Below are 23,969 nucleotides of genomic sequence, written 5' to 3'. Positions count from 1 at the left end.
TCCAAGGGAGTCAGGCTACATCTCAAACTGACAGCAAAATCTGAGATCATTTATGTTGTTATGGTTTATAAGCATTAACGATGCATGAACTGTAGAATCATTAAGGCTTGAACTAAGGTTCAAGAAAGCTGTTGAGGTTGCTCAATGTATAGCAGGATCAGATTCCTTGAATTAAGCTCCTTGTGGGCTATTTGTGCAACTGTGTAAATAAAGTCAAAATTGTAATGGAGACTCTAGGAGGTGTCAGAACATTGGGAATCGGTCATGTACTGAGTAGAACTGTGGGCACTGAGTGGTTCTGAGGTGATGTTTACTGTAAGCAGATGAGCTTTAGGCTCATGTCTGCTCAGTGGACCTCAGGTGGTATAACCCATATATCTGATGTTGGACACAGGGCTTCTTAGAGCCAATCTTTCTTTAATGTCCTTCCAGTCTCCATTTTGCAATATTAATAATATGTGACACTATATAGTAGAAGCATGAGTGTGACTTTTTAAAGCAGCCACACAGATAGATTGAATTTTTTTCAACAGAAATATGTATCATAAAATTAAAATAGGTTTAAGATTATGTTGCCTTCATGAAATTTCCTCTTTTCTTAATTTGTATTCATGCAACTTCTATTTCTAAGGGAAAAATATGATCTGAAATGTGATAATAGAGAAATGTGAGTTTTATTTACCTCCAAAAGTCTAGAACACTTCTGTCTATATAATTATAATAGGAAACTTTACAGCTGAAGTTATCATAAGACTCATATTTAGTAGTATTTCCCAAGCTCTGTGTGATAATATAATATAGCCCAGAATATATTGAAAGAAATTCTTGTTGTTATAGCGGCCAAAACACAATAGATAGATTTTTTTTAGAGAATCAAATAAAACACTGATTCAAAGTATCCAAGAGAACTACATTAACCAAATATCTTTATAGTCAATAGCAAAGAAACACTCACACAAGTCTAATACTTTACTATTGTAGTAATTAGTAATTTTTATTATATATTATATCAACACAATAAATAGTTAAAACAGCTTGTTCCCAATAACTTGATCTTTCTTACTTTTATTTCACTCCATTCTTGGTTAGTCTTTTTAGAAACAAACAAACAAAAAAGAAAATGATCCTAACAGAACAAAGAGAAAAAAGTAAATTAGCCCTTTAATTGAATGTTGTAGTGGATAGCCATTTCAACCTTGATCTGGAAGTTCCAACCCCCATTGAGGCTTCGGTAACTGGTACGCCTACAAGGCGGGGCCAAGAGAGAACTTTGAAGACCCAAGATCTGGATGTGCCATCTCTCTTGGTTCCTGGACCCTGGACGCTGGAGGTAGACCAAGCAGAGTTCTTCAGAGAACACCGCTGGACTGTGCTGCGTCTTTCCCAGACCCTGCAACCTACCTATCTCTTCATTTGTAAGTTACACCACTAAATAAACCTCCCTTTTAACTATGTGGAGTGGCCTTAATAATTTCACCAATATCTGGCGCTCACGTGGGGCAAATTCCCAAGGCCTGGGTGGTTCCCTCCGTCAGCTTCCTCCTGGGCTGGTGGGCGCTTGAAGCTGCAGGTTACTGCCTGCAGAATTCCATAAAACCAGGAAAAACCTACATGGTTCCATTCCTTTTTAGGAGCTAATCTGGTCTCAGTTCCACGGCAAGTTTAGCCCCAGACCAGCGAAATTGCTGTGAGTGGGGCATTTCCCCTCCTCCCTAAGTGCTGGCTCCCTGCCTTCCCCTGAGGCTTCCACAGTTTCACCTAGTTAAAATAGACAGGGCACTGTCCCCTGTCCCTGGTGGAGGTTTGGAGCCGTGCCTGCTTGCAGACCTATTGTCTGTGGAGGCAGAGAGGGGCTTAGAGCAGTCTGGAAGTCTCCATGCCCTGAAGCTCCAGGGGGTCACTGGAAAAACTGCCTACTGCCTGTGCTCACTCCCCTGCTTCTGCCTCCTTCAGCAAAGAATGGCTATCCACTATAGGATGTATTTCAAAGAAGGAAAAAAAGGTATTTAAATTATACATGTTTTGTAGATATGTATTGTTACCTATCATATTACATTACACCTAGGGAAAAAACACAAATCCTATTCATTATCCACTTTTGTATGTATGTCATAGTCGAATGAGTCTAGCTCTCATTAACTCATTAGCAAACACATTTCATGAAGACTTTAATACATATTTTCACAGCCAATATGCTTTTGTCTGATATATATTGAGATGATTAATAAATATATAAAAGTATGATATATATCTATACCATATACTATAAATAATCCATATGTTACATCCTTAAGCACTGACAGTGAAAGGAACTATAGCTTGGACAGTCTTTGTAACTTCCTGGCCAAAAGGATAATTGCCTGTCCTAGCTCCTCAGCTTGGGTAGAACTTTGTCAGCTTCTCTCCATCCACGGTAGGCTAATGACTAGCTTGATCTTGTTTAGAATCATTGTTCTTTGATTTGACCCTAATAGGCTAGCCATGTTCCAGTGGATAACCCTCAAACCATGCCCATACTGTAATGACTAAATGGATTCGGTGAGTTTAAGAAAAAAAAAAAAAAGTACATGAAATTGGGAAGGTAAAGTGTTAGGAGGTATTGTAAGAGTTAAAGAGAAGAGAGTGATGGGTTGATTTGGCCCAAACACATTATAGTAATGTATCAAATTCTCAAGCAAACAAAACAGTTAGTGAAGAGGAGGAAGGAGATAATTGTTAGAATCTGTGAAGAGGAATTGAGAACAAGAGCAAAAGTTAAAAAGTTGAGAAGGCTTTAAAGCTCAGGTCGTAGCCTAGACACAAAGACCACCGTGTGTGTGTGTGTGTGTGTGTGTGTGTGTGTGTGTGTGTGTGTGTGTGTGTTTATACACATAAACACACACGCACACATATTTGTCTGTTTCCTTTTTCCTTATCATAATTGAAGATTAAAGTGAAACTGAAAATAATCATATTTCTGATATATCTTTATATCTGCCAATAAAGTCATACAAAGCCAATCATTTCGATTCTCACAAAATTTACACAATTTTACACTCAGTAAGTATATATATATATATATATATATATGTATATATATATATCAAATACACACACACATATATATATATCACATGTATATAAAATCACATCACTGCAAGCTTCTGTAGATAATGCACATGATGTAATAACAAAATAAACATAATTTATACTATTTCATTCTCATTAGAATGGCACTACCAAAAATTAGAACTATTTTGACAATTATGTAGAGAAATTAGAACTCATGAATTTTGGGTGGAGGTGAAATGGTGCAGCTTCTATAGAGAACAGTATTATAACACTGCAGAAAACACAGTATTGTTGTGATCATTTATTTTGATATTTATGATTTAATATTATTACATTTATTTGATATATATTCAAATAAATGAATATTGGGACCTGAGGAAATAATTATAAACTCATGTCCACAGAAACTTTATTTACAATATCCAAATTGTGTAACAGTGGAGTGGCTACTGGTACATAAAAATCTAACAAGCAACAGTAAAACCTCAAGGGAATTCTGACAACTGTTAGAAGGTAGAGTTTTAAGAACAGAATGTTAGCCGGGCGGTGGTGGCACACGCCTTTAATCCCAGCACTCGGGAGGCAGAGCCAGGCAGATCTCTGTGAGTTCGAGGCCAGCCTGGACTACCAAGTGAGTCCCAGGAAAGGCGCAAAGCTACACAGAGAAACCCTGTCTCAAAAAAAAAAAAAAAAAAAAAAAAAAAAAAAAAAAAAAAAAGAACAGAATGTTAACAACAATAAGACACTTTATTAGCCTATGGTAGCTGTATGAATTAAAGTAGTAGGTAGTTATAATTTTGCTCTGTAAAAATATATTTGGGGATAAATAGATGCTACTGTAGCATGGTATGATGGTATAATAAATGCTACCAAAACACTCAATTAAGACATTTTTCATCTCCTTTTATATTTAATAATTTTAATTTATTCTCTGAGATTTTCATTTTGTGTGCAATGTTGGAAGTATTGTTACATCCACCCTCTACTAATACTGTCACTCCATCTCTTGCAAGTTCCCATCCCCAGAATTGCCTCTCAACTTCAAGATTTCTTTTTTATAATATAACACTGGTTCCAGTTAGTGTAGCCCCTATGTACAAAGCTGTAGGGCTATCCAATGGACCATCTGCAACCTACCAGTGACCAAAACTCTGAATAAAACTGACATTTCCTCCCCTAGTAGCCATCAACAGCCAACAGCTCTTCAGCTAGGGTTGGCTGCACACTGATTGCCTCCCCATCCCTATTTGAATGTTGAGGGCTTGATCTTCTATAGTTTTTCTGCAAGTAGCCATTGCTGCTATGAGTTTATGAATGCACTGGCCTTATAATGTCCAGAAGATTTTATGTTGTTTAGTTTATTCAAATCTGTGTTATCCTTTTTGAGAGAGGCTCTTATTTTGTGTCCTTGGGTTGCTTGGAACTCTCTTTGTGGCCCATGTTGGCTCCACACTTGCCTGCCTTAACCTCCCAAATGCAGGGACTACAGGCATTGGACAACAAGTCCAACTATTCCAATTTTTAATGAATTAATTTAAAAAGTTTCTTGTTAAAGAGAGGATACAGTTAAATTTTTAAACATTAAATAGGCTATACTAACTTAGTTTATTGTTTTTTAGTTGGGTTTACAGGGTTTCAAAGGGCCCTTTATTCAAATACACATTCTGTTATTTCAAAAAGTTATATAAGATCACGTATGTATGTATGTATGTATGTATGTATGTATATATGTATGTATATATGTATATATACACACACACACACAGTATGGGGTGGGGGAGTAGAGATACTATGAGAATAGGCTAAGCATCAGATATATTGTGAGAGTTTAAAAAGAACATATGTCCAAACCTTAGTCAAAAAAAATGCAGCTGATGGGTATATTGTATTTACCTGCACAAAGATTGTATTTAGTTATACTAAAATTATTTTATCATTTTCTAAGAATATACTCTTTTTAAAAATCTGTAACTTTATGCACTGCTGTCTATATGGGAGATGCTTCTAATATATTGGAAAGTAAAGAGAGCAAGGTAAAAGTGATTACATGTTACTTATTTTGAAGTGATATTTTGGCATTGATCAATTATCAGTGAAATACATTAAGAATTAAATGATTTCCTACTAGCTTGGTACAGTTGTCTCTGTAGGCTTCCTCATAATGATCTTGAGGCCCCTTGCTCATAGAATCCCTCTTCCCTCTCTTTGACTGGACTGGAGCTCGGCCTGGTGCTTGGTTGTGGATCTCTGCATCTGCTTCCATCAGTTATGGGATGAAGGCTCTATGATGACAGTTAGGGCATTCACCAATCTTGTTACTGGGGTAGGCCAGCTCAGGCACCCCCTCCACTATTGCTAGTAGTCTAAGCTGGATCATCCTTGTAGATTCCTGGGAACTTCCCTAGCACTAGCTTTCTCCCCATCCCCATGGCGTCTCCCTCTATCAAAGGTATCTCTTTCATTGCTGTTCCTGTGGAACCTGAACTAAGCCCTCAACATAAGCAAGACTCTTGTGTAGCTTGGTCTGCTTAAAAGGCCCTTGGCAGTAGGATCAGGATCTATTGCTGGTGCATGAGCTGGCTTTTTGAAGCCCACTATCTATGGTGGGACATTTTGCACAGCCTTGGTGCAGGGGGAGGGGCTTAGACCTGCCTCAACTGAATGTATCAGGCTCTACAGACTCCCCATGGGAGGCCTTTCATTTTTGGAGGAGGGAATGGTGGTAGGTGGGTTCAGGAGTAGGCTGGGGGTGGGGAGCAGGTGGAGGGAAGAGAGGGGAATCTGTGGTGGGTATGTAAAATAGATAAAAAAAATTCTCAATAAAGAAAAAATCTCAAAAAAGAAAAAAAAATTAAATGAAACTGTCATGTAAAGTTTTGTTTAAAATAAAAGTTAGAAGCACACATTAAGAACTTAAAGACCGAGTAAAGCAGATCCTCATTAAATGTCACTGTATTCCCAAACATTGCTGAGACATGGACATAATTATGAATCATTACTCAAATATCAATATTTTGCTCTTCAAACTTAACTCCATGAATTGAAAGTTGGATACACAATTTATCTCATTCACACAAGCAAAATGAACATCTGCTAACTTCCTGTCATTGGAGTGTGGCTGTGGTGGGCAGGGTGTGAACAGAGCCTCTGATGTGTAATGTTCATCCCATCTGCACACCAGGTGGCATTGCATGGCTAATCATGATAACACACGTCAGGATTCTTTACATATTTGGAGATAAGAAAGTCGGTTTATTCAAACTTTGTTTAAAAAGTTTTTTTTTCTCATGTGCTTACAGTAAATATCCTTAAAATTATATTGAAAGGATTACAGTATTTGAGATTTAAGTTAATTGGTGCACTAGTATTGGTTTTTCTATTTGCAAATTCATCATGTAATTTACAGTATTAACTAATGTGAGTTTAACTAATTAGGAATGAGTAGGAGAAGTAAACAAAGTTCTGTCTGTTGAATTCAGAACACAATTGTACTACTGGCTATTCCTTGCACAATTCAGAGAGAAGATCGGGAGCAAATTAAATTTGATATAAATTTTAGTTGTATTTCTTGTAAAGTTGCTTTGCTGTGACATTTAGCATGACTCTGGGATGGACTTGAATGGGGCAATGAAGGAAGGAAAAACAAAAACACAGATATACAGAGAAGCTGTGATTGAACAGTTCTAGTCTGATAGAGAAATTACAGGACCTCAGAATCTCAATGTGTTTATTATATTCCCTTGAGTTTATTGTATACAGCTGAACAAGGAGGCAGCATTATTACATACAGATAAAGAAGGGAGCAGGGTTTATGGTATACTACACCTGGGTCAGGAGATGCGTTCAGTTAATCTCAATATGATGCAGTTTCTGTAGGAGAGCAGTGTAGTGGGTAGCTGCTCTAGCTATGACTTTAAAGCACTGCCTCTAGTGAGGGAACAGGTAACTGTTACAGCTGCCTGTGACCCTGAAGGATATGCCGGGCATGGCCACTCAGAACCCTGAAGACCTGGGATGCACATAGGCAGTTCTCTCTTAGCCTCTTTGTGGTATTGGCTGCTGGGATATTGGACCAGGCAAATCAACATGGGACATAGCTCAGCTTTCCTGGACCTTACCATAAATCTCCATGGTAGTGAGTTAACCCCCAAATAGATTCCTTTGCTTGTTAAATAGACTCCACGGATTTCTCAAATTAGTGCAGTCTATAGGATATGAGTATCCAGAGGGAGAAAGCTACTGTAGAATAATTTCTGACCACTCTACCATCATTCACACCTGGACCAGAGGAGGGCTTTGTCACTGCTCTCAACCTTACTTTGGGGGAAGGTTTTGCTATTTTCCCAAGGGCCTGAGGCTACTGTATTGGACTTGTCTATGTCACAAACACACATTCAGTGAGGTCTGGAATTCTTCACAGGCAACTGTATTGAATTGGAGGAGGTGTACTACAGTGCCCTTAATGTTTCAGTGACAACACACACTACCTTTATTATGTTTATCACCTTCCAATGTCCACATCTGACATCAAGAGGACAGCTGAGACTTAAAGGATGATGACTACATGTACAAAAACAATCATAGCTCATTTCACATAGTACATGCCTATGTCCCATTAAAATTCTTATATTTAAGATGTAAAAATCAAGTTTAGGTTGGAGGATGACACTGGGGTTTAGATTCAGTATAGGGAATCACAAGTTTAAAGTCCACTGCTTTGGGATTAATATTTCTTTAGAAACAACAACAAAAAAGAGGTTTTAAAAAAGAGAACAATTAGATGAACAAAGAAAAAACTACGTAAGTTCAAAGCTTCCTGAAAGCCAGGAAGGGGCCCCCACTAGAACCCAAGCATGTTTTCCCATGATCTCAAGCCTCTAGTTTCTACACCATATGAACCTGGATGTGTACTATCCAGTCTGAGGTCTTTGGCCAGAGCAGCCACAGAAGATGATGACTGTGCTCACAGTATATGCTCAAAAAGTCCCCTCCAAGATTCAAATGGTAGTGTTCTCTCCAAAATGCAACTAGTAGCCTAACAAGTGGGAAAAAAATAAACATTTTCCTTACTTCAATGATTTACTAATCCTTTTATCAACTACTTTGTAAGAACTCATTAAGCCACTGGGAACACTAAAACAAAACAAATTCTTACATAATGAAAACACTTTTTTTCCCCTTCTTTAGTAAGGGTAGCTACCATAAGGGAAATATATCTTTATTTCATAAAACATACAGGGAGAAATGTAACAGAAATCCCTCTCTATCTCTATTTAAAAAAAAAATCCAAAGACAATAAAAATATTTGAAAGTAAAAAAATCATTTATACTTTTTCATAACTTTCATTAACTAAAAATAACAAAATATATAGAGTATCTTAGAAAAAATATTTATTTTAATTAATTAATGATCAAGTTAATATATGACCAAATAAATATATGTTTACCATGGACAGTATTTAAGAATTTCCACTTATAAGAAAAGCTAATGTCTTCAAAATAGTTTCCTTTTTAACTTCATTTTTAAAATTTATTTATTGTATGTGGGCAGAGCATATATGGATGCAGACAAGAGAACAATATGTGCGAGTTTATTTTTTCCTTTTATTAAATGGTGCTCATGGATCAAACTCAAATTATTATCTTGCCTGTACCCACAGAGAAAATTCATCAGCCCTTAAAACAATTTCTTATATAAAAATAAAATACTTAACTAAACCTCTATAAGAAAATAAATCTACTCTTAAAAATTAACTCCAAATCCTCAAAGCAAATATCATAAGCATGTAATTCTAGATGCCACAATAAGGACTAAATAGAACAATTAGATAAGGATTAATCAGAGCCAATGAACTTGCCTTTGAATTTTGGAGGACATGAATGGAGGGAGGAAGGGAGAGAAAAAAACAGAGAAAGACAGAGCGGGGAGAATGAATGAATTAAATGGTTAAATGGTAATATCTTGAACCCTTTCAAGCAATAACATTCTTATTCTCTCTTCCTTTCTCTAATTTTCTTTCCTCAAAAATTTTAGTTCCCCAAATACATTATTGATAAACTGTGACAAGAATATGCTGAAAATTTTGAGTATCAAAATGAAGTATATTTGTACTCACACATTTCAAAGAGATAATAGATAAACACATCTAACCAAAATAATAAAAGGGATACTAAAGTCCTTTATATTAATGTAACATGAGTATCTCATTATCAACATAGAAAAACATTTGTTCAGGTGAATCAGAATGAGAGTATCATGAAGGATTTGTTCTGTGGGAGGAATAGTCTAAAGAGTATTGATATTAGCATCAAGAGAGATTCAAGAATTTTCTCAGTGGGGAAAAGCATATAGATAGAATATTGGGAAAATGTGCTTTGGAAAGATGGCTGTATATGAAATGATGGTTGAATTCTACAAATGGTAACTATAAAACTAAAAGAGTAGTGTTGTGGAATATTAGTTTAAGATGTGTTAGATTTGTTGATGTTGTGGAATATTTGTTTAATGACACAAAGGTCTGTTGTACTATTTTGTGTTGCATTTGTTTAACTCTGTAAAGTTGTGTTATTTAGCCTGTCTAAAACATCTGAGTGATCTAATAAGGATCTAAATGGCCCATAGGTAGGCAGAGGAGGCCTAGACAGAGCTGCCTGGCAGAGAGAATAAATAGAAAGAGAAATTCTAGGCTTCAGAATAGAGAAGAAAGCTAGTGAGGAGTGAGAGAAGGAGGAGAGGAGGGCACCAAGGGCCAGACACCCAGCCATACAGCCAGCCACGGAGTAAGAAGGGAAGAAAGACATATAGAATAAAGAAAAGTAAAAAATCTCAGAGGCAAAACATGGAAGAAGAGATACAGGAAAATTCAAGTTAGAAAAGCTGGCTAGAAACAAGCCAAGCTAAGGCTGCTCATTCATAAGTAAGAATGTCTCAGTGTATTCATTTGGGAGCTGGGTGGTGGGCCCCCAAAGAGTAAACAAACAAACTACACAGTAGATTCATACAGTTCCAGTATCCTAAGGATGTCTTAGTTCATCCTGAGTGTCATGAATAGTGACTGACAATATATGTGAGGCAATTGGCTTAAGTAGAGAAGAAGATCATGTAGACAAGGTTTACCCATGATCTTTGTCTCTGACAATCAATCTATTTCAAAATTATTGCCAACTGTGTGAACTTAGAATCAGAACAAAAAAATTTAGCCATCTTCAAAATAGTTACCTGGGGCCAGCAACAGAGCTGAGTAGGCAAGGGAGTCTGTGTTCAGTCCCTGCACTTGTATGGTGGAAAGAAACTACTGACTCTAAGAAGCTGTCCTTACATATATTCACACATACTGACACGTCTAAAAATATATTAAAACATAATTTAAGCATTGAAGACAAAATAGACTTACTTGGCTATCACATGATATAAGCTAAAATCACTCAGGGAATACTAATTTAGGTATCTGTAAAAGAACACTGACAAATCTTTCTCAGAGTCTATATTATTTTCTTCTATTTTCATAAGGTGACCATCCTACCACCTGCTTTTGAAGATTAATATGTGCTTTCTATAGATATGTTAATACGATCAAAGAATAATTGCCCTACATCTCTTTTATCCCCTCTGGGGCTTTTCATGAACTCATTAACAGATGATTTAATGAACTCTCAGCTGGAATTCCTTTTCCCTCATTTTCAAATTCTTGGGAGCCATCTCACAATTATAAGAGAGTACTTACAAGTGATACTAGATTAAACAATATTACAAATTAAAAAAGTAATATTCACAGTAACATATTCATGCCTTTTTGCTTACAGTTAAGTCAGGTTTATTATTTTAAATAATGTATTTATAATTGTGGATATTGAGTAGGTAACCAGTTTTTATCTGGGGCGCAGAAGTAAAGTGGGTTGTCTAAAAACTTTATTGTATTTTCTTCTAAGTAAATAGAAAACATACATGATTATCTACAATTTAGAAATTCCTGATTAAGAAACTAATTAAGAATAACTTTTGCAGAGACTAATTCTGGCTGTAAGAAGGCACAAGAGAGTTAAGTAAAGGCCACAGAACAGCAAATTTAATACCACAGTTTCTCAATGGATTTTCTTAATTGTAATTATCTCTTCTTCAGCTGTTATAATATTTGGTAATCTTCACATTACAAAATAGTCGTCTCTTCTAGTAACTAAATGAAAGGAAAAATAACCCAAATGGTTGTAACAATGAGAAATGAAACTAAATATAGAATCTAATTTTTCAAGAATATATGTTTGTGTTCAACAGCCTTAAGTGAAATGTTACAATGCAGGCAGGTGTCCTCAGAACACATTTGCTTTTGATCTTGGATCTAGAGAAGACTTTTAATCTTAGGGGATGACATTGTTTAGATTAATGTTACTTTTCCTATAAAATTGATTTTCCATGATTAGTGACCAATTATTGGTTGATGTTAGAATGTTTAGAGTTGTATGTTGTATGTTGTTCTGCTTTTCTTAAACTTAACTCGACTTTCCATAATGACTGCTAGTCACACCCACCTCCAAGGCCATGCCAAGAGTGAACAGATTGGTTTATATTTTAAATAGAGCCTAGAGTCCCATTAATGTTACAGTGGTAGGTGGCAATACCACCACTCTAAAGGCAGCTCTTCTGATTTGTTCATTTCATTAAGTGGTAATATCAACCATACAAAAAGTGACAAGGTACCATCATAGGTTTTATTTGTACTGGAATACATAAAAATCATCAATGTTTTAAAATATTCTAGTCTTTTACTTTGGTAAATTGCTAAAATTGTTACATTAAAATTCAATACTAAAGTAATACTTATAGAGCTCCGACTATGGCCTAGGTACTCAGGGGGCTATTTATTGATTTATTTATTGGTGGTAATACCCGAGGCCTCAAGCACAGCATACACTCTACCAGTCCTGTAATCTCCTTTATCCAAAGGAAATAGGAAGGTATAGGGAAGCTTAAAGACAGCACCCTTGACTTTGACATGTTGACAATGTGGCCAAAAGGACCAGATAGGAAAGTGCCTGCAACAGAGATCCAGTAGTAGTAAATAATGGGAGTGGTGTTAGCAATAAGGGACTCAAAAATGCCTTCTGAATAAAGGCAGAAACAGGTCATCCCTGCAATGTCTGCCTGCTCACATTGTGCCAGATTGCCTACTGTGATGTGGAGATGAATTTCTAAGCATTTTTATTAAATAAAAAACACAGGGCCAAATATAGGGGTGAAAGCCTTAAAGATCAGGGAAACAGTAATAACCACCAGCCAACCTTACTTCACCGTGCCACAGCTTCCAATGTGCTAGCTACTTCCTGTCTACTTAAGCCATTATTGCCTTGCTGTTCGGCTCGCTCATTAGCGCTTAGCCCAGCTACCTCACTTCCTTGCCATTGCTTGTCTGTACAGACCTCCAGGTCTCTGTGGTTGGTACTGGGATTAAAGGCGTGTGTCATTACACTTGGCTCTGTTCCCTAGTATGGCCTTGAACTCACAGGGATACAGACAGATTTAGGGCGTGTGCTAATGTTGCTTGACTTCTGTTTTTACTAATAATGGCTGACCTTTATCCTCTGATCTTCAGATAAATTTTATTGGGGAGGGACATAGATAAATTATCACCACAGTGATGGTCATGGAAGATAACCCTGCAACATTCTTCCTTCTCTGAAATTTCAAAAATGAAATGAACTAACCCAATATAACTTAAAGTTGCATTGATTATCTGAGGGTATCTCAGCCAATGGTTCTTCTCTCACAGGTTGCTAAACTTTTATTTAACACCACTCTATTTTGTAAGGATGTGAGTGTGAACCCTCAGAAAATGGACAACCCAGAAGATGAATGAAGCAATGAGGATTTGTCTGCTCCTTAAACATCTGGATCTAGAAGAGGCTCACATTCCAAATCCTCATGCTTACTCCAGCCTTCATGTTCTGTGATGTGGTTGTTCTATTTGAATCACCTGACATTTCCTAACCCAGTTTAAAACCAAGCATGCCCCTGAATTTAGATTTCTTTGTTATTTTGATCTTTAGCACTGCATATAGAACACCACTGTCATTTGGTCCTTGCTTTATTCATATACTCCTTATTAGTAGGTATTAGACATACTATATTGGAAACAGTGATCATTACCTCAGAATTCTTACAATTCACAACTATGGTTATCAGATTTTTGACTATTAAGCCACATTAAATGTATTTTATATATAATATAGTATGTATGTACAAACACACACAATAAAAATAAACACATATAACAATGTTTCCACCAAGTAACACCCTAAATATATGCAACACAACATTGGTTCTTTATAACATATTATTTTTCTTTGGAATTTCCTTTTCTTCTATTTTCTTTTTTATTATTATTTTTATTTATTTTACATACCAACCACAGATCCCCCTCTTATCCCTCCTCTCACTTCCCTACCTTCCCCCTCCCACCCCTCATCCACTCCTACAACAAGGTAAGTTCTCCCATGGGGGGACAGTTAAGCCTGGTACAATCAGTTGAGGCAGGACCAAGCCCCTCCCTGCTTTATCAGGGGTTAGCAAGGTATCCAACCATATGTAATGGGAAGACAACCCCAGAATGGACTACTAGCAATAGTGGAGAGGGTGCCTGAACTGGCCTAACCTGGTAATCAGATTGGTAAACACCCTAACCACCATCATAGTACTTTCATTCAGTAACTGATGGAATCAGATGCAGAGATCCACAACCAAGCACCAGGCCAAGCTCTGGGAGTCCAGTCGAAGAGAGGGAAGAGGGATTCTATGAGCAAGGGAGGTGGGGGTCAAGATCATGAATTCAATGAGCAAAGAGAGATAATCAGTATTTTGCAAAATCTGTAGAGAGGAGACATTCTAACTCCCATTCTGAGCAGTGACAGTAACACACTGTGTGAGTACTTTTATTGGAGTAAAAATATCAAAATTCTAGGGCCTTCAATCCCAAGTTGTCTCAATGACAACTAAGTCTAATGTGAGTAAACACAAGGTCTCATCTCAGTAGTTAAAACGTACTTAATCATTTATAAAATATGCACGCAATGAGATACATACCTTAGTGGATTCAATTAGTGTCATTGGGGGGGGCGTGGAATATAAAAGTGATTTTTTCCAGCAATATATACAATATTTAAAATGAGCAACAATGAGAATACACTTATATTAATTCAATGTGCTTAATGAAGTATTCAGACAAAGTTACATCTAATGAAATATTTTTCTTTTGATAAGATAATAAAGTAAGATAGTAGTTGTAAATATTGGAGAACTATATGGCATTTTCACTTAAAAAAGATCATTTCTCCTTTTTTTTTTAATTACTAAATTACCAATGCAACCAATAATGAAGCCCAAAGTACTAAGATCATTTCCTTTCTGGTTAGGTGACTGAAGAATTTCACACATCAAACACCAAGGACAATGCAGATTGTGGCAGAAGCACTATGTACCTCTTTCTTCTGTGTCTCCAGGATATTAGGAACCCAATGTCCATTTACCTATGGTCACATTTCCAATCATCTTTCACTGCTAGCTATGTTTTATGATGAAGTTATAGACAATGAGGTAGAAGAAGGAGTGGTGTGTTCAACTTCTACACCGCAAACCTAACTACAGGTGTTGCCTGTGAACAAGAACATGGTTATCACTCAGGAACCAAAGAAGGAAGTGCTGCATCAAACATGGTTTTTCCTGTTCCTTGAAATCTTCCAGCATAAGCTGAACACTGCTCCAGTCTCCAATGTGTGCCTAAAGCAACCAAACGTATCTCCCAAATATCACAAAGTGCCCATTCTAACTCTTTTTTAAACTCAATGAGAAAAACTAGATAAAACAAGTGAGAGAAGGCTAGTTATGTTATAGAAGCAAGAGCAACAAGGATGTGAGGCTTTCCAAATACAGTTACATGGTAATAGAAAGATCATAAAGTCCCAAATGGCCAAGGGGTGTTAAAAAAGACTTTCCCGGGAGATATGGCTACTTATCTCCCATAGACAAAAGCATTTTTCCTGATGACATAAAACTTATTTGTGTATATTTCATACAAAATACTGAAATAGGACATAGTTGCATTCCTCATATCAGCACACTAAAATGTCAAAGGATTTGCTTTTCAGCATGAGAATATACAATGTAAATACAAAAGGATTGCATGTTAGGTGCATTTCAATCACACAGTGCAGGGGCCAACAAAGACTGGCCTTGAAACACTGTAGCTCCATGATAAACTGATATTGTAAGGGAACTTAAGGGAAAGAATTCTAAGAAAGACCTGACATGTCTTTTTTTTTTTTTTTCAAATAGAAGGTATTTCTGACTGCTAAAATCACCAGATGTTATTAACCTCTTAATTATTCCAAATTTTTCTAATGCAGGATTATTTATGTGTTAAATTTGGAACTCTTTCAATGATGCTATTTGATTGACCCCTGTTTCCTGAGTTCAGTCATTCTTTATAGAAGTGTCCATAGAGATAGGTGGAGTTGTTCTAGGATGTTCTACTGTAACAGTAAAAATTAATCTTTGGTGTCTAGCTTCTGCAGGAAACATAATGGTGGATTTTAGTGTTGCTTGATGGCATCACAAGACATAATTTCTCTCTAAATCTTTCACTTATCATGGAACAAGAACTTGTGAACAACGAGAGGTAGGGCAAAGCAGGAGCTCTTACAGATTCAATATTTCTTGGATCATCAAATATACCTTACAGACACTGTGCTATGTCTTTTTTCTCAGTAAAATCATGAAGTTGAAAAGCAGATCTAAATTCAAAACATCATTGAAATGAAAACCTAGGGAGAATAACACATCTCCTCTTCCCATTATGAGTGTACAGATTGGTCACTATACTTAATGTAAATGATATAGAAACGTACTGATGATGATGGTACTAACAAGGTTTGAGAGGAGGTCCAACACTGCAAAAAGATAGCACGCTTACTTTTTTTCTGTAAATAATTTTTAAATCAAATACAGTTAGTGACAGAGCTTCCCTTGGTTCTGGTCCCAATGCTGAAGTAAAGGAATGTATCATTCAAATGAGCAAAATCTGGTTAGTAAAGACGCATTAATAGGTTGCACTCTACAAATGTAATGAGACCTCTACCTTTGCACCAAGCTCTGCTGAGCACTACCCAGCATGCAATCACTGAAAAATATGATATGGAAAGGTTTGCATCTATGCAGACAATACTCAGATGTTCAAAGAGTGTAGACTGAAAAGGATATTGGTTGAAAGACAGACAGGTGGAGTTGTATTTAAAAGATTACTGACTTAATATGCTCAGTTCACATCTCAGAATTTTCTAGAGTACAACATGGAATTGAAAAAAAAACTAGAAATCTTGAAACAAGGATGAAATTTAATCAACAATTTGTGTTCTCTCGTCTCTCAGTAAATAATAAGTGGAAGGGAAATTGTTTGAATATTCATATCTGTGATATACTTTCCAAAATATTTGGAGAGTTCAGAAAATGGATATAGAATGATGCCAACTGTGTGCTTCATTATTAATCAATTGTATTAAGATTAACAGAAAGCTACAGCATCTAGCCAGATTTTGAGTTACCACATCATGGAGGGCAATTTTCACCCTAGAGCCCACTTCTGGTGCTTCCAGTGCAGTGGGAGTCCTAAGAAGATAAACATCTCTTGGTGAAGCTTGTTCTCAATGCACATGAAGCACCACAAGCAGGCCTGTAACCACAGGATCCATGTGTACCCAGTCATGATGGTGTATCAGTCCATGGAAGATGTTTCCATTAGAGAAAGGTCTAAAGGTACTCACTCATTCTAATGGATATTGTCAGAAAGAAAACATTGAATTTAAATAAAGCTATTTAGAAATAAGTCACTCACCTATTCCAATGAAAGCAGCTTTGTAGCCATTTTCTTTCAAAGTGCTAAGGGTCATTTCATCTGTGGAAAGGCTTTTACCACACATTATCTGTAAGAAACAGTATTTTTGAGTAATGTTTTTTTTTTTAATTTTAGCAGTTGATTAATTAAAACTAAATATTGAACATACAAAGTCAAGGAAATAACTATAAAAGTTTTGGTGGACAGGTTTATTTAATGAAATTAGTAAATAATTATCTCAAACATTTTCTTCATGGGATAATGTAGAAAAGCCAGAGTAGTTACAATCAAGTTAGTTAAAATGTAAAACTACTTCATGATGTAATATTTATCCCCTAAACCTATATTCAAATGATTATACATTCTACCATGGAGATACTTTCGCATCCCTGTGCATTGCTGCCAGATTCACAATAGCAAGAAGATAGACTGAGCCAAGGTGTCCATCAACAGACAAATGGAAAATGAAAATGCTGTGCATACGCACAGTGGGATTTTCTTCAACCAATAAGACAGGTAAAAATATGAAAATGATAGAAAAACATGTATACGTGGAAACTATTATGAAATAAGGTAATATAGACTTCAAAAGACAAATACAACATGTTGACCTTTACCTTTGGATATATGTGTTGCAAGAGTGAATTTGGGTAGAAGCCAAGAAATTCGATAGGATTCCATAACCAAGAGGGGGGGTTCTTTTTTTGGTTTTTGTTTCCATTTTTTTGTGTGTGAGAGAGAGGGAAGGGTAATAAAACACATGTGACATGAAAATAGATGGGGAGGCACAGCAAAGATATAGGAAGAACCCCCCACCCCACCCCACAAAGTAAGTAGGTATGGAAATTCCATAAGTTACTTTGTATGCTAATTTCAAAATGAAATTCAAAAAGGGAAACTAAGTTAGTAAAACTTCTCACCTTGTGTATATTGTATGTGTATGTTATGTACTTGAGACAATAAGATGATAATAATATAGTAAGGGGGACCAAAGAGTTAAAAAGATCCAAAAAGTCGAGTGAGAGCAGATTTACATGAGAAATTATACTACAAAATCACATGATTCACATGTGTATGGTAGTTCAGGTAGTAAAGATCTATCACTCTAGCTATAGTCAAAAGTATGAAACTGCGGGGTATTTCACTGAGATCTGTACAAAGGGTAGGGTTTTCATAGGAGATATTTTTCATAAATATGAACAAATCAAAAGGATCGAGTAGTCACTCTGACTACAAGTCACAATATTTTTGTTGGTCTCAAACATGATTCAATTAAAAATACTATTATTCTTATTTATTTGGGGCAACAAGGGGAGATAACATGTACAGAGATCAAAGGACAACTTGCAGGAGTCAGTTCTTTCCTTGACCATGTGGTGCCTGGGCATTGAATTCAGGTTGTCAGGTTCAATAGTGTGTATCATTAACCACTGAGACATCTCTCTGACCCATGAGTCAATTTTCAGGTGGAAACCTGCTGCACAAGAGAGACACCACACTCCTAGGTAGAACTTTGCAGTATCCTGGCAAGTAAATACTCCAATAATTACCCTGCTTTCTTCCCTATAGGGAATGATGGCCATTTACCTAGGCAACTGTGCACCAGGGAAATAGGGATAATCAAACATTTCAAGGACAATTAGGCACATGATCTTTATTGACATTGATACCTGGAGACACAAAGTAGGGACCTATGTGAAAGGTAAAATGGAGCCTGACTAAAGTCTGGGTCCCAGTGAGCCATCAGAGACACTGACCCTGTCAGTGAGCATTTTCCTACTCTCCAAACACATAATTGAAATTGTTACACTTGTCAGTTAAGTAATCCCCAACTGCATCTCTGGTCTGTGCACTAAGAGTTGAAATAGCTAGCACAGCTGGGAAGTCTACATGCAAATATCAGAAACCTGACTAAGTGAGTTTCTCTAGCACCATATCATTCCAGCATGCTGGGAGGACGGGGAGAGATGGTAGTGGTGCCCATCAAATCTCCATTGACTTCACTGTGTGTCCCTTGCTGAGATTAGATGGTCCTTACAGGATGAATGTAAACTACTGTAGGCTTACATAGAGAGTAGCCTTGGTTGCAATTTCTGTGACAGATGTGGTATAATTGCTGAAGCAGACTAGTAAGAACATGGAAACCCCGAATGTTGCCATTGATTTGATGAATGAACTTACTCTACTCCACTTCAAAAATGAGTCAGAAACAGTTGACACTTAGGGAGTGCTACAGCTCACCTCTGAGATATATCAACTTCAGTAATAATATGTGTATTCCAAGGAGTTCTGACTTCCTATAGAACTCCACTGTGACCCACTCTATGATGACATCATGCAGGCTGGGCAGCATAAGCATGAAATGGTCATTATGTTGGTGAGTTCATGTTTTTCAAACTACAGAAGATGGAAGATGAACATATGACTGGGACATGTCACTTGAGTGGAGTTTAGGGTACTTGGTTATTACATTTGAGCCAATGCATCTGCACCCAGAGAGAAAAATGGAGTTGTATCTTCAATTCCTCCTCACAGAGAAAGTTGTGCAAAACTTAGTAAGCTACTTTGATTTCGACAGCATTACATTCCTAAAAGATAAAGTCTTTGCTTCGATCATAGAAGAACAATATTTATCAATGAAAGAATAATGACTACAGCTGACATACACAGATGGCTAAGAGCAGCACTCTCTTCTACATAATGCAAAAGATGATACATTTCTTCTTTAAAAGAAGCTTGTGCACATCCACAGCTAGGCCCCAGGTGGAGCGCTGGGAGTCTAATTAGTGAGAAAGAGGAGGGTTTATATGAGCGAGAATTGTTGAAACCAAGGTTGGATAAAGCACAGGGACAAATAAGCAAATGAATGGAAACAAATGAACTATGAACCAAAGGCTGAGGGGCCCCCAACTGGATCAGGCCCTTTGAATAGGTGAGACAGTCGATTGGCTTGATCTGTTTGGGAGGCTAGGCAGTGGTACCAGGTCCTGGGCTCATTGCATGAGTTGGCTGTTTGAAGCCTGGGACTTATGCAGGGACGCTTGGCTCAATCTGGAAGGAAGGGAACTGGACCTGCCTGGACTGAGTCTATCAGGTTGATCCCAGTCCTCGGGGGAGACCTTGATCTGGAGGAGGTGGAAATGGGGAGTGGGCTGGGGGGAAGGGGGGGGGCAGGAAGGGAGAGAACAAGGGAATCTGTGGCTATTATGTAGAACTAAATAGTATTGTAAAATAAAAAATAAAATAAAATATAAAAAAAAGAACAGACACATGTCAACATTAATTGGTTTTATGCTTTTTCAGTACCCTAGAAGAGATGTGAATTGTCCTGTTCCACAAAGAAAGAAAGAAAGAAAGAAAGAAAGAAAGAAAGAAAGAAAGAAAGAAAGAAAGAAAGAAAGAAAGAAAGGTAGACCCAGGTCCTTCCCATTGGACCTCAACCACTTAGCATCCAGTTGCACAGGCTTGTGGCATCCTTATAGAATTGTGTGTACCTAGAACTGTTTGGTGTCCCACTTTGGGGAAACACTCGAAAATATTTGAGGAATTGTGACCTCTCTGTGAAAAGCCCAAGACTGCTAATACCTGAAGCAATGGATTAATGGTAGAACCTGAAATAAAGTTTCCTCTGAACAAAAAAATAAAAAATAAAAAATAAAGAAGCTTGTGCAAAGTTTTTGTTTTTAACTTTTGAGTTGTATAATTAACTACTTTTTATTTTTAGAGGTTTAACAGTGAAGATACTTAAGATCATTGGTTTATCATGAATTCTGTATTCACTGTGTTAACAAGAACTTAAAAAGATAAGAATAAAAGGGGAAATATGTGAAGATCTAATCAGCTATTAATGAATAAGAAAACACAAACTTTAGAACTGGTTCTTTTAAACATAATGTTAACTATGAAGACCAAAGCATAGTTTCTTAAGAAACTAAGTTGAGAAAACACATTAGAAAGGCGAAGGCGATTAAAACCACAAGTATAGGTTGACCCCAGAAAGACCATGTCTAAATCTATGCTAATAAATTCAACAGTAATAACAGAATTTGCCTAGAAAAATACATACTGGCAAAATCTGTACTGGAATTCAGTTGTGGAAACTGATTACTTTGAAAATATTTTGTAAACTTGTTGAAATGTTGTCTCTTAGAAGAAGTCTTTGCCCCTTGTACAGCCACTATGGAAATCAATATGGAGTTTCCTCAGAGAATTGGGAATCGATCTACCTCAAGATCTAGCTATACCTCTCTTGAGCATATACCCAAAGGATGCTCCATCTTACCACAAGGACACTCGCTCAACTATGTTCATAGCAGTGTTATTGATAATAGCCGGAAAGTGGAAATAACCTACATGTCTCTCAACTGAAGAATGGATAAAGAAAATGTGGTATATTTAGACAATGGGATTTACACACATGAAATTTGCAGACAAATGAATGAAACTAGAAAAAAAAAATCACCTGAGTGAGGTAACCCAGACCCAGAAATACAAACATTGTATATACTCACTTACAAGTTGATATGAATTGTTAGGTAAAGAATAATCATGTTATAATCCACAGACACAGAGAGGCTAAGAAACAAGGAGAGCTCAAGGGGAAATGCATGGATCTCCCTGGAAAGGGGAAATAGAATAGATTTTGCAGGTGGACTTGGGGCATGTGAGGAAGGGAAGAGGAGGAATCAGGTGTGGGGAAGAAGGGAAGGAGTGAGAGAGTACAAGAAGAGAAGACTGGAATAAGTAGGCATTTATGGGGCAGTGTGGAAACCTAGTATAGTAAAACTTCCTGGAACCTATAGGGGTGACTAGTGAGGACTCCTAGTAATGAGAATGTGGAGCCTGAGCCATCAATCATCTCTAACCAGGCAAGACATCCAGTGGTGTTGCTGGGACACTTACCCAGCCACAAAACTATGACCCACAACCTGTGCTACCTTCAAGATGTGCCTGGGCAGTGGATGCTGAGAACTTGTGTGAGTGGACAACCAAAGATTGGTCTAATTTGAGACCCATGCCATGAAAGGGAGCCCATGCCAGACACTACCTGGATGGCTAGGAACCAGAGGCTAGATAGCTCAGAGACCTGGGATAGAACCAAGCACAATGGAAAAAAAAAGTTAATGAAATGATTCCTAATGATATTCTGTTATACTCAGAGAGTGGAGCCTAGCCTAATTTGTATCAGAGAGATTTCATCTAGAAACTAATGGGATGAGGTGCAGAGATCCACAGCCAAACATTTGACAGAGCTTGGGGATTCCCACAGGGAAAAGAAGATGAAGGATTGTAGAAGCCAGAAGGTAAAGGATACCAGGAGAACATGGCCTACAGGATCAAATAAGCAGAGTTCATAGGGACTCTTAGAGACTGAATCAACAAGCCTGCATGGGTCTGCACTAGGTCCTCTGCGTATATGTTGTGGTTGTGTAAATTGCTGTTCTTGTAAGACTTCTGACATTGGGAGTGTGTTGGGAGTGGTGACGCTGACTGTTTTGCCTGCTGCTCTTGGAACCCTTTTCCTCCTACTGGGTTCCCTCATCCAGCCAGGGGTTGGTGCCTAGTCTTTTGTAACTTGCTATGCCATGTTTGGTTGATATCACTGGGATGCCTGCTATTTTTTAAGGGAAACAGAAGAGGAGTGGTTCTGGGGGAAAGGGAAGATGGGGGAGGGAACTGGGAGGACTGGAGGGTGGAGAAATTGTAGTAGGGATGTAATATGTGAGAGAAAAATTTTAAAAAGTCTTTGCAGTCAAAGGCATATTTTTCAATTTAATAAAAAAGACTAGTCTCAATATACTTATCAATAATAATATAATAAAGTACTTGAAAGGCTATTTTTATGAACTGTTATGTAAAGCTGCCAAAGACCATAAACAACCAAAATAATCAACGCAAAACAAATATATGACTCTCATATTGAAAATTCTTCAAGGACGAGAGTAGTCCATTCTTCTCTGTAATGTGTAGTGATAAGGCAATGACCCAAACAAGTGACACACAGGCTATTTTAGAAGGACAAATACAAAATGATGATAACCCTATTCCTGAAGAAAATACTTTCATAACTTATTCAACATGAAGAAGTTGAGCTGATGCCTAAGTAGAGTCTTTACACATAATGACTAGTATTCTCTGTACTGGAAGGTACTCTGCATACTACCAGAGGAGAAAGCTAACCACCAACCCAACTACAAATCCTTTGATCTACAATGGTACCTTGCCTGTAAAACACACAGGCATAATAGCAGCAAAAAGTTTGTGGGAGCAACCAATTAGTATCTGATTTGACTTAAGGACCACTCTGTCAGGAGGAAACAATGCCTGGCACTGCTCAGGGGGCCAAGGATCTGAAACTAGATAGGCCAGGGACTTCGAAAGAAACCAAAAACTACTGTTCTGCCGAAGGAACACAGCAATAAAATGTCTTCTAATGACATTCTGCTCTATTTATAGACAAGTTTCTAGCTTCTTCATCATTAGAAAAGCATCCTTCTGCAATAAGTGCAGAGACTCACAGTCAGCCAATTCGCAGAGAGTGAGAGACCTTGGAATACTCAGTCCTTAAATGGGACGACTCCATTAAATCCTTCCTCCTTCCTCCCCCCTACCCCGGGGTTTAGGAAACACATCAGAAGAGGAGGCAAAACATTAAGAGGAGGAGGGATGGAGAACACCAAGAAAACAAAGTCTTGTAAACACTGCAAGGCTGATGCGCATATGAACTCACAGAGGATGTGGCAGTATGCACAGGGCCTGCACAGGTGTGAGCCAGATGGGGTGATAACAGTGGGAGAAGTGGACACAAGCCGCATGCCTAACCCGGAAGCTATCTCCAATTGATAACCACTTCTAAATAAAAAATCGCTTTTCTACAATGGAGTCCAACTGAGTCTACAAACCACATAACACAAACTCAGTGATACTTTTACAAGTTCTTTGTCTCATAAATTTTGTCAGGGCTTTTCTTTTTTAACCTTACAAGTTCTTTGAGTATCTATTATGGTTTCAGTTTTATAATTTTGGGGATGTCTGTGTGTC

The 23,969-nt window shown here is 37.4% G+C and overlaps 1 protein-coding gene across 1 annotated transcript in view; it reads right to left on the bottom strand.

Annotated features, from left to right (window-relative positions):
• Positions 1-23,969, bottom strand: part of Dpyd (dihydropyrimidine dehydrogenase) — an 837,903-nt gene that overhangs the window by 574,183 nt on the left and 239,751 nt on the right. The window contains exon 8 of the mRNA XM_006977841.4: positions 16,929-17,016. Within this exon, the coding sequence (XP_006977903.2) occupies positions 16,929-17,016 (88 nt within the window). The remainder of the gene's footprint in view (positions 1-16,928; positions 17,017-23,969) is intronic.

Source organism: Peromyscus maniculatus, chromosome 6, assembly GCF_049852395.1.
Source record: "Peromyscus maniculatus bairdii isolate BWxNUB_F1_BW_parent chromosome 6, HU_Pman_BW_mat_3.1, whole genome shotgun sequence".
NCBI classification, from domain to species: Eukaryota; Metazoa; Chordata; class Mammalia; order Rodentia; family Cricetidae; genus Peromyscus; species Peromyscus maniculatus.
This window is presented reverse-complemented; position numbering and strand designations above follow the sequence as displayed.